General features: G+C 51.3%; 2 protein-coding genes across 3 annotated transcripts; both read right to left on the bottom strand.

Moving 5' to 3' along the window:
* Window positions 1-2,027: 2,027 nt before the first annotated feature.
* On the bottom strand, window positions 2,028-5,840 carry bfsp2 (beaded filament structural protein 2, phakinin). Its single transcript, XM_077511774.1, has 7 exons — window positions 5,279-5,840; window positions 3,324-3,406; window positions 3,096-3,252; window positions 2,789-2,950; window positions 2,600-2,725; window positions 2,289-2,524; window positions 2,028-2,219 (listed from the first exon to the last, which is right to left on the bottom strand). The coding sequence occupies exons 1-7, from the start codon at window positions 5,714-5,716 to the stop codon at window positions 2,111-2,113; spliced, it is 1,311 nt and encodes a 436-aa protein (XP_077367900.1). The 5' UTR covers window positions 5,717-5,840; the 3' UTR covers window positions 2,028-2,110.
* Window positions 5,841-6,274: 434 nt separating this feature from the next.
* On the bottom strand, window positions 6,275-10,179 carry LOC144013155 (C-C chemokine receptor type 9-like). Of its 2 annotated transcripts, none has more exons than XM_077511779.1 (4): window positions 9,868-10,179; window positions 8,690-8,737; window positions 8,314-8,625; window positions 6,275-8,016 (listed from the first exon to the last, which is right to left on the bottom strand). In XM_077511779.1, the coding sequence occupies exons 2-4, from the start codon at window positions 8,717-8,719 to the stop codon at window positions 7,234-7,236; spliced, it is 1,125 nt and encodes a 374-aa protein (XP_077367905.1). In that variant the 5' UTR covers window positions 8,720-8,737; window positions 9,868-10,179; the 3' UTR covers window positions 6,275-7,233. The 2 variants fall into 2 exon arrangements, with proteins under 2 accessions (XP_077367905.1, XP_077367901.1); XM_077511775.1 differs by having other exon boundaries at window positions 9,879-10,179.
* Between the last annotated feature and the right edge of the window lie 915 nt (window positions 10,180-11,094).

Below are 11,094 nucleotides of genomic sequence, written 5' to 3'. Positions count from 1 at the left end.
CTCCAAGGAAACCCGGCTAACGATCCTTCATATTTGCAATGACAATTGTCTGTCTTCAAACCGCAGAATAGGTTCTGACTGACATTTGTGTAAACAAGTCAAACTTTTGCACCGTTAAACCTAAATGAACAAATATTATAGTTGTTGGTGTGCTCACTCTGTAAGCAGCAAGTCCCTGGTTCGAGGCCTGCTCAGTTTTGTTTTTTTCCTCGCTCTTCTTCTCCCTCCTCCACGATTTTCTTGCGGCAAGGAGCCATTTTGTTTCAAGTGTGTATTGATAAATTGATGGCTTGCATTGCGAGGAGTGCTCAAACGCAGAACGCCAACAGCAGCAGACAAGCAGCCCCCCCCCCAAAGCCTTTAGGTACTGGCGACTTGCATGTGCTGCGGGCCATCCCAGCCGATCCGGCTGCGGGTGCGCTTCTTTTCCTCCCGGCGAATCCAGCTGCGGCGACACTGGAGTCTGGACGCCCTTCGAAGGGAGCCCGGCGAGCTAGCCTAGCCTGGCCTAGCGTAGCCTTGCGCGAACTCGGAGGTTCGGACATCCTAGCGGAGTCGCCGAATCCCGACTGGTGCGAGTCCAGACCCAAAGTCGTGATGTGGTAAGATAAATACATTTTGCTCTTCAAATGTTTGTTGTGAAGTTGGCTTTTTTTTTTTTTCCCCCCCACACATATCCTGTATTTTTTTCTTGTTAAAGTGAAACAACGTTAGGTTAGCCCATCAATTTGTGTTAAGCAGCACGCTTTATCATGGCGACAGGAGATTGGCAAAAATGAATATGCTGGTTAATAATAGCCTTATAGTACTACAGTAACTCATAGAAGTGCCAAAAAGGGGCTTTAAATGGTTTAACCGCTGTCCACTTAAGATGTGGGCTAGTTTTGTTTCAAAAATAACAAGAAATCAATTCTCCTTAATAAAATGCCAAAGTATCGGATCGGGACTCGGAATCGGCCGATCTCAAAATGAGGTGATTCGGACTCGGATCCCAAAAAGTGTGTTTGGGAGGGACATCCCTACAAACGACTACAAAAACTGTCTGCGCTGGATCAAACTTTGTGGACGGCCAGTCGAATGCCTCCAAAATGAGCAGAAACGACAATGTGCACTAAAACGTCCTGTTCTCCATTCTTGTTTTTAGCCAAAGGCTAACGATAGCGCCGGGTAGCTAAACATCCCCGCTAACGTTTGTTGACTTACTACTTACTATAAATGCCAACAAAACATTGAAGCTACGAGGTCATATGACTCCGCTTGACAGGAACAATGTCGAAAAAACTTGAGTCGCTCCTGCAGACTTTTGTAGCAACAGACAGCGATGGACATTTCCTTTTGTTTTTGGGCAAAAGTCACTGGTGAGGGAGTGAAGAAACACTTGACTGAAAAAATGTTTGCGGGGAAGAGAAATAATGGCGTCCTGAAAATACCTGAGCAAGAAATCACAAGGAAGATCTGACAACTTTGCCATGACGGCTGTTTTGCTAATCTTGCCCCAACAACGTCGGCGGGAGCCGCTCGTCGCACGCACGATGTGGGCGGGGAGCAAAATTCATTGGGACAGACAAATGCATTGTCACTATCTTATGGAGGTCTAAGAGGAAGTGGGCGTGCCTTTAGTCCACAGAGGCAGTGCGGGGGGGTCCGCAACTTATGATGTCATAAAGTGGTGGTTTTCTCAGGTTGTGCTGGTGCTTGGAGAGCAGAATGACGGAGAATTTTCCACTGCTGTCATGTGTTTGCTGAGGAATTCTCATTTGAACAAAGTGGATTTTTCACCTCGGTTAGCGCTGCCCAACTTTCTGATGTAACGTGAGAGCTTTGAAGCAAGAGGAAGTTCTGAAGCATCGGATTCTCTCTTTCCCGTAAGACTCAGTTCTAAAGTGGACAAGATGAACGCAGCAGCCAAGGAAGGTCCCCATGGTGTCCCCCTTATCACTACAGAGGGACTTTTAGTGGTCTTGAATGTTGGACTGAATGCAAATCCTGATAAGGGAACAAACCAGTGACTAATTGTGACCACATGCTCGGTTGAAAAGCAAAAGATTTTTATTGATTTGTGTCAGGAAGCAACCGGAAGTGCAATGGCCAACCTCACTCCACTTCCTCTTTAATGGCCCGAAGATGTACTGGGGTCCACCACAGGGTCCCGCGCCGGGGGTCCTTGATCTTCCGGCGTCCCCGAAAGTCCGTCGCGATGGCTCTGCGGTCCGGAACACCTAAACCACATTTGGATCAGTGGGAATTGTTTTGCTTTGGCTCTTGTTTTTGTTGGCGAACGGACTCACTCTGCGGGCTGGAAGCGTCGCTCCTCCCCGTCCAGGATCCCGTGGTAGAGGCGGATCTCCTGCTCCAGCCGCTGCTTGTTGGCCCGGAGCGCGTCGTAGTCCCGCCGCTGTTGCTCCATCTCGCCGCGCACGTCCGCCAGTTCCGCCTCCATCTTGGACACCACCGAGCCCAGGTTCTGGAGCTCCATGTCGTGCCAGTGGCGGGCGTCGCCCAAAGAGTTCTCCAGGCCGCGTTTCTGCGGCGGGTTCAGCAAACGCCGTTAGCCGGCAGTCGCCCGCTCGCTCTCGGCGGACGGCGTCGCGGGTCTCACCAGAGCTCGGATGGATTCCGTCTCGGCCTGCAGGCTTTGGATCTTGCCGCCGGCGTCGGCGCACTGGACCTTCAGCGCCTCCAGCTGCTCCTCGTCCGGACTCAGCCGACTCACGCACTTGGCGTCCTGCGGGCGGAAAAGCGCGTCCGTCACCAGCGGCGCCCGTGCCGCCGTCTGGCGTCCGCTCACCTTGCACTCCTGGTAGCTGTCCGTCTCGGCGCGGTTCTTCTCCGTCACCTTCTCCCAGTGCTTGCGGATGTAGGCCAGGATCTGGTCCAGGCTGGTTTCAATGGGAGCGTCGGGCTGGTCCAGTTCCCGCCCGGACATTTGGCTGTAGAGAAGGCGCACGTCCTGCGGGGGGCGACGGATGCAAACGATTTGGCGGAGGCGTCTTTTGTCGGATTCCGTTTACAATTCTTTCATTCAAAAACATACGATAGTCCTCCTGTACTAAGGCGGCATTTTGACCTTTGACCTGTACGGTCCCCCGTCTGACCTGCTGGTGCTGTCGCTCCAGTTGCTGCAGCTCGGCCCGCATGGCGTCCATCTGCTCCTCCAGCTCCGTCCGAGTCAGCCCGGCGTCCTCCAGCACTTTGTAGAGCGACGCCATCTCGTCCTCCGCCGCCTTCCGGAATGGCCGCTCGCTCTCGAACCTGCGGCGGACGCGTGAGCGTCAGCCCGGCCCGCCACGCCACGCCACGCCCCCGCGCTCACGACCTCTGACCTTTCCTTGAAGTCGTCGGCGTTGGCCTGCACGTTTTCCGTCTGCAGCGTCAGTCGAGCGTTGTCCAGGATGGCCTCGCTGACCTGAACACACGCGTCGCCGCGGAGACGCCGTGTCAATCGCCGGCGGCGCTCGGGTGACGTCAGCGCCCGCCTCTGATTTTGGAGGCGTGGCGCTTTTCAAACTTAAGAAGGCTTTTATTTTGAAAGGCCATGGCAACGGCCGTTTTTGCGTCACATAACCCCGTTCACGCGGAAACGACGATTTTGTGGGGTCAAAATGTCAATCCAGAAAGTAGGAGCGGAAAAAGATGGCGTCACGAATCCTGATCAACTTTTCCCTCCACAATCATTTCAAACGTAGCATTCATTCCTCCCCAAAAACTTTTTTTTTTTTTTTATGACTTGAACAAATCAAAATGAAAGCAAATGTTTTTCTGGAGATGACAACTTTTTATTGATCTTTTGACTTCCGTGCCAAAACACAAACAAATTTCCTCCGAAAATAATGATTGTTTTGACAGAAGTCAGAGAAAATTGTTGATTTGTGATTTGGAAGTTGAAGGAAAACATCAAATGATCAAAAGAATTGATCAATTAATCAAGGAGTTGCCAATGAATTGGATTCATTGTTGCAGCTCTCGTTTGGTTAAAACACTTAAATGAACGCATGAATGCCTTTGGGGATGATTTCAAATGGGATTTATTTGGACTGTTTTATTGGATTTGGACTGATTTTGCAAGGCCCGCAGAATATTTTGTCCTACCAAAAGAAAATAACGTTCGAGTCTCTTCTTGCATCAGGAAAGAAATATTTCCATCGGTTTCCATTTTGCAGCAATCAGCATTAGAAGATAGCCAAGTTTCATCAACATTTACATTCCTGCTGAAAACATTGCTGCAACGTGGCCCTGGTTGATTTCCTAGACTCTGCTGCCACCTGTTGGCCGTCTTTGTAATTACTACCATTTTTTTTTTTCACCCTTTAAAGCCTCCTGGATGCTCTAACATACAAAACAAAAAAAACGTCTTTGAGACACCGGCAGTATTTAAAATAGAACATATTGACACGTTTTTTTTTTACTTGGGTAAAGTCCAAATGGACTCAAGCAATTGAGTTGCAGGTTCAGTTCTGCTCGTGAGCGTCGTCGCGCGAGGCCCAGCAGAGGTCAAAGTTGAGCAGGAAATTTTTGCTCTGAGAAGATACGCCAAAAGGCATCCGACGAATCATGCGGCAGTGTTGCGGAATCCAGCGCCAAAGAGAAGAAAAGCCCGGAAACACTTGAATGGGCTGGTTTACCTGCCGCTTCATTAAGTTCCAAGCACCTGTGGCAGGATTTTGACCCTCCGGACCGCAATTCCACAAGCCTTCCATTTGTTTTGGCTCTGCAAAGTGCGCAAATCACTTTCAAGTGCTCCAACAAGCAACAAGCTCAACTTCAAATATTTCAAGATGATTCGTCTTCTCATCACTCACACACACACAAAAAAAGAACGCTTTATTGAAATTCATCTCAACAGTTAACACTTTCATTTTGTTTGTTTAGTTTGATCAGTTTATTGTGGATTTATGACCTGAGCAATATATCGATAATTACGGTATCATCGTTATTGTGAGCCTTGCGTATCGCATATTCGATATGTTCCCATGCCGATGTGAAAGTGTCACCCGGAAGTGACGTCATCGGGCAGCAGCCAATAGAAAAGCACCAAAGGAGACGTCACTCCCATCTGTTTGTTTTTTTTTTAATATTGCGCACGTCGTACACTTTTTTATTTTTAAACTAAAACTAAGCATAACGAAAACGAATACAAGTCAGAAAACACCCTGAAATGGAATGAAAAGGAACTCAAAACTCGCCAAAGTGGAATCATGGCGATTGTAACAATGACGTGAAAAGTTTGTTTGTCAAAAGGAGTTTGGATGAGCCGCATGCGGCCCCGCCCAGCTCTCACCTGCCTGTAGACGTCCTCCCACTGGCCCCTGAGGGGCCCCCAGGCGCCGGCGCTGGAGGCCTTGCGGTCCAGACTCATGCGGATCTGCTCCTCCAGCTGCTGGTTGAGTTGCTCCAGCGCGCGCACTTTGTCGCGGTACTCCATCAGGCAGCCGTCCAGGCCGGAAGTGGCGGCGGCGCCACTTCCGGCCGCCGTCCGGGGCGGGGGCGGCGCGGCGGCGCTGCTCCTGGTGCCCTGCAGGAAGATGCTGCTGATGCCCAAAGCCCGGCGGGACACGCGCGTGCCCAGAGCGGCCGACGGCGGGACCGAGCCCGAGCCCGCGCCCGAGCCCACGTACACGCCCCGGGACGGGGGGGCCCCGCCCGGGGCCGCCCGCACGCCGGGGCGCTCGGACGCCGCCTGGCCCAGGAAGGAGGATCGGCGTCGCGGCAGAGGCATGACCGACTACACCGCGGAGGGGCCCGCGCGCGCGCGCATTTATGCCGCCGGGCGCCGCGTTCTGGAAAAAGATGGCGCCTTTGTTGGAAAGCGTTTGTGACCCCTGACCTTTGTTGCTGTGTGCGTGCGTCAGCAAACGCGCGCGCTGTGACTCAGCGGTTTTGTTTGTTGTCGCGCTCAAAAGAAACTTTCTGGTTGCGAACGGCAACTTCCTGTTTGACGCAGGAAGTGGCCAACGGCAAAACACCGACAACTTTCTTGTTCTTTCTTTGTGTGCGGATCCAAATAGGATTTCACATCACAAAAGTGAAAGGAAAACCTCAATAATGACACAAGTATCAAAACAAACACAAATAATACACGAGAGAGGAAAAGACGTGAGTTGGCAATTCTTTTCAATAACCACATATTTCATATTTTTCTTTCAATATGAAAACATTTTAAAATGCTGCCCTGCGATTGGCTAGCAACCAGTTGACCCCGCCTACTGCCCAAAGCCAGCTGAGATAGGCTCCAGCACCCCCCGCGACCCTTGTGAGGAACGAGCAGTCAAGAAAATGGATGGATGAAATATTTTTATAAACACAAAACTTGGAGAGACAGAATAATATTACAGCAGATTTTGTGATGAATGTGACGTCATTCCGAGAAAAACCGGTTTGTTTTGTTTTGATTTGTTTTGTTTTGTTGGGGGTCCTTTTCTTCTCCCACGAAGAATTTTCTGCTGCTGATGTGACGTGATGAGGACACACACAAACAAACAAAAAGTTTGCTTGCCTTTTCAAAATGTCTGCTTGCAAGTTTGTTTGTTGTGGAGGTGAAAACAGGAAGTTTGTGCGCGTGCGTGACATCTGCACACGGTGGCAGCCACAAACTGACAACATTCAAAAATAATATATAAGTACGTATATATCTCCATACATTTAAAAAGAAACGAGATTCGAAAAATACATATGAAAATAAATGTGGAAATAAATTCAAAAATATGGAAATGGAATGAAAATGTCTTTCTCTGCTCTCACGTGTCTTTGTTTTCGTGACATGTTATGCAAATGAGGGGGCGGTCCTAAACGTGTCTTGGCTTGGACAACAAGGAAGTCTTGCAACGTCAGTTGTATTCATGGATTTATTTCCACCTTGATTTTTATTTTTTGAATCTCGTTTATTATTTTTATATTCTCTCTCTATATAGTTGTTGATTTAATGGAATTGGTAATCAAAACGAAGTGATATTATTGTCAGTTCAACATGTTTGATTGAAGACATCGTGAAATGAAATGTGTCTTCTTAAAGTTGTGTTCTAATTTTCTGTATAAAAGTTAAAAATGTCATTTTAGTTGACTAAAATCCAATCGGATGATTCAAACTTGAAACACTTGATTAATTTTGCAGTTGGGGTCCACAATGAGGCGAAAACAGGAAGTTGTGAAAGGAAGCGAGAAAAAAAGCGTGACAAGCTCGTTTTGTCTGTTCGTCTTCCTGTCGCAACCGGAAGTCCTGCCGACGGACGGCGCCGCCTACAGCGACAGCGCCTGCGACGTGTCGCTGTCGGACGCCCTGGCGGAGGCCAGCGTGCTTTTGCTGGAAGCGGGCGAGCGCGAGCCTCGCTGCCGCCGCCGCCGGCAGCCGCACAAGAGCCGCCGCAGCAGCCGCGCGAGGTCCCGGCGGAAGCGCACGCCCACGAAGGCGTACAGGAAGGGGTTGAGGCAGGCGTGGAGGTAGGCCACGCCCTTGAGCACCTGGCCCGCCTTCAGGAAGCGCTTGAGCTCGCGGCAGTCGGTGACGGTGACGTTGGCCGCCTGCGCCGCCTGCGTCACCAGCACGGCGTTGTGGGGCAGCTGCGTGGCCACGAACGCCGCCACCACCGCCAGCACCACGCGCATGGCCTTGTGCTTCTGGAAGCTGCGCGTCTTGAGCAGCGTGGCCACCACCGCGCCGTAGCACGCCGCCATGACGGCCAGCGGCAGGCAGAAGCCCGCGGCCACCTGAAGCCACAGCGCCGCCATCTTGGTGTTCCTGCCCGCGGCGGGCGGGATCAGCATGCGGCAGATGCGCCGCGGCGGGCCCTCGTCGAGGTCGCCGTCGTCCGCCGCCGCCGTGGAGAAGGCCAGCTCGGGCGCGGCCAGGACGACGGCGGCCAGCCAGACGGCGGCGCACGCCAGCCGCCCGCAGCGCCGCCGCTGCGCCTGCGTGTTGCGCGCCTTGGCCGTCTGCACGATCACCACGTAGCGGTCGACGCTGATGCACGTCAGCAGGAGGGCGGAGCTGAACAGGTTCACCTTGTACACCGTCGACGTCACCTGCCGACCGCCAACGGAACGTCAACGTGGAGGCCAAAACCAAACTAACCAAACAAACCAAACCGACCAAACTGACAACATTCCAAATGACCAAATCAAAACGGATATCAAAAATAGCATTCAAAAATTCAATACAAATGTGTAGATACACATTTATATTTATTGATGTGGACACAATTTTGGAATTATTTTCACTTTTAGTCATTTATTTCATTTGGAATGTTGTCAGTTTTGGTCCGTACTGCCAAGTTGAAATATTATTCAAATGAGGGGACTAAGAAATAAATGATCGCTCACCTTGCAGAGGGCGGGGCCGAAGCTCCAGCCGCGCTCGGCCTCGGCGGCCCACAGCGGCAGCGTGACCAGGAAGAGGAGGTCGGCCACGGCCAGGTTGAGCAGGAACACGTCCGTCATGGTCTTGAGGCGCCGGCGCACGTTCAGGTAGATCCACACCACCGCCAGGTTGCCGGCTCCGCCCACCAGCGCGATCGTCCAGAAGAGCGGCGGCTCGCTGGCGCGCCGGAAGGCCCGCACCGACGACAGGTCGCAGACGCCGTAGTCGTAGTCGTAGTCCGGGGTGACGCTCGGCGGACCCTCGTAGAGGGGCTCCTGAAAAGAGGGGGCGGGGCTTCGCTCAGGATGACGCCTGACCTTTGCGGGCGGGGCTTCTTACCTCACTGGGCTCCGTCACAAAGTCGTCCATCGGCTCGCTTTCCCTCGGCTGAAACGCAAAACGAGACCACGTCAGATGGGAGCAAAACGATTGGCAACCGCAAGAAACAATTCTTGTTGAAAAGAAGACAGTCAAAGAGAAACTTGTCAACAGACTCGTTGACGTTTTGAAAGGATGCTGACGAGGCCTTGTGGGCGGAGCCTGGCTCGCCTCAGGAATCCGCTCGAAGCCGACGTTGGCGTCTGCGCGTGCACGAACGAGACCAGCGGAAACGCCGGCCAACGTCCCAACGAGAGAAATCGGAATTGCCTCAAGCCGGCGGCGCTTCACGTGACAAGAAATGCATCCTAACCCTAACCCGACGCGTCAGCGGGGTCAAAGGCCGTCATACATATGCCGAGACTGCGGTGGCGCTGTCGCGCTGCCGCAGGGAAAGCGAAGAAGAAGAAGAAGAATCATCTGAACAGCTGCGCAAGAGGCGGGACTGTTTTTGCTTCCGGTTCGCTCCAAAAACTTGCGCTTCCGACCTTGTGCCCCTCGCTCGCGCCTTCGCAACCCGGACCGGAACCAAACGCGTTCCGCCTCGTCTGTGGCATTGACCCGATTGCTCCTCCCAAGAAAGCTAAAGCATCCGAAACGGTTACAGGATCCAAATGAAGTCAACATTTGCGACGGTACGACAACGAGCGTCTCGCAACTGAGCGATAAAAGAAAAACGGGTCGTCAAAGTCGTTGATGCAGCTTGTGCGGTGGGAGTAGCAAGATGGCCGCCCTGTGATCGGCGATCCACTCATATTACAATTAGCACCTTTAAAAACACCTTTTTTTCACTTGCTGTCGCCTGATGATGACATCACCCACCTGTGCTGAGGAAGCAAGCAGCAACCAATCAGGGCTCAGTCTGCTGAGCGAACCCAGAAAACAGGTGAGCCGTGATTGGTTCGTTACCTGCTTCCTCAGCACATGTGGGCGATGTCATCGTCAGTCGACTGCTCGTTTGTCGAGATATTCATTGGACAGGAAAAAAATGACGTGACAAAATCTGAATTTTACAGCCCTGAAAATGTTTGAACGAGTCAAGTATAAAAATCCCCAAAATATCCTTGAAAGTAACCCGAAGCCAACAGAAAAGAAAAGTTTGAAATGGAAGTCAAGGCAACGCGAGCGAGCGCACTCACGTTGGACTCACGTTGGACTGCCGGCAGGTTGCGGACGTGTCGTCGTCGTCGATGGCGACGGCCGTTGTGGTGTCGATGACAGTTTGGACGAGTCAAAGCAGAAGTGAGACGAAGGGGGCGGAGCTCCCCGGCGACTTCCCTCGTCTTCTGCTTCTCTCACGTTGCGCCGCACGTGGCCCAGGAGGAAGACGAGGAAGAGGACGGATGAGGTCGGATGTTCTCACCCGATTGCGTGCAAACGTGTCAAATCGTGTCGCTCGATTGACCTTTGAGCGAATGCATCTGACCAGGTCGGACGGCGCCGATACTTTTGCTCCTGCCGCGTGAAGACGATGAAGATGACGATGACGACGACGACTTCCTGTTTGCGTGACAGACGCTCACGCAAACAGGAAGCGAAGCGCGAGGTTTGCACGCAAGCCGCGTTTGTCGACGCCTGAAAAAGCTTTCGCAAGCACGCCAGCCGTCTCGAAGGCTTCCGTCTTCAAACATTCAGGACGGACGGACGGACGGACGGGCGAGTCGCGATACCTGCTATCGGGCTGCTGCGTGCCACCGATACCGCTCACCGATGCCGACGCTCCCTCTTGTGGACGTTTTAGGACCACAAAGTGGACTTTTCAAAGTAGCATTTGATCACATTTTGCATTTCAGATTTCACATTTCCTTCCCCACCAAAGAGAAACCAGAAAAGTTGACCAAAGTTAAAGTCTGTACAAGCCCCACAAAATCGCAACTTCACATGTTTGTTAATAGTCACAGACTGAAGATTCGGTTACAAATATAGCGCCACCTAGTAGTGACAAGTGTTGTTTTTTGTTTTGTTTTCTTTTTTTTCTCGTCTCAGGCTGGTGTGACCAAAGCGAGCATTCCCAAACGTCCCTTTTGCCATCTCTTCAATGTCAGAGCGAAAAGTCTACAAACATTTTGAACTTCAATACATATTGTGAACATTTTTTTTCCTTGAAAGAAAAAGTCTTTCTTCAAATCATCTGTCATTGGTTGGGTCCAAATGTTGTTGATCCACATTAGGCAGCGAAAACATATCACAAGAATAAAGTACATAAAAAGTGTGATAAAAAACAAACTGACAAAAAAAAGAATGATTCCCTCCCTGAGGAAAAGGAAGGTAAAAAAAAAAGAAAAGTTTGCGAATCTGCAGTTGATCACGTCAATAAGAGACGAAGAAGAACACTCGAATAAAGTTTGATTTGTTTGAAGAGTTTG

Source organism: Festucalex cinctus, chromosome 1, assembly GCF_051991245.1.
Source record: "Festucalex cinctus isolate MCC-2025b chromosome 1, RoL_Fcin_1.0, whole genome shotgun sequence".
NCBI lineage: Eukaryota > Metazoa > Chordata > Actinopteri > Syngnathiformes > Syngnathidae > Festucalex > Festucalex cinctus.
This window is presented reverse-complemented; position numbering and strand designations above follow the sequence as displayed.

Coding starts and splice junctions, on each gene's coding strand:
- LOC144013155 (XM_077511779.1), bottom strand. CDS start 8,719: ATGGACGACTTTGTGACGGAGCCCAGTGAG. Junction 8,626..8,689: donor TTGTGACGGAGCCCAGTGAG/GTAAGAAGCCCC, acceptor CCCTCTTTTCAG/GAGCCCCTCTACGAGGGTCC. Junction 8,017..8,313: donor TCGGCCCCGCCCTCTGCAAG/GTGAGCGATCAT, acceptor GGCGGTCGGCAG/GTGACGTCGACGGTGTACAA.
- bfsp2 (XM_077511774.1), bottom strand. CDS start 5,716: ATGCCTCTGCCGCGACGCCGATCCTCCTTCCTGGGCCAGGCGGCGTCC. Junction 3,253..3,323: donor GCCGACGACTTCAAGGAAAG/GTCAGAGGTCGT, acceptor CGTCCGCCGCAG/GTTCGAGAGCGAGCGGCCAT. Junction 2,951..3,095: donor TGGAGCGACAGCACCAGCAG/GTCAGACGGGGG, acceptor CGCCCCCCGCAG/GACGTGCGCCTTCTCTACAG.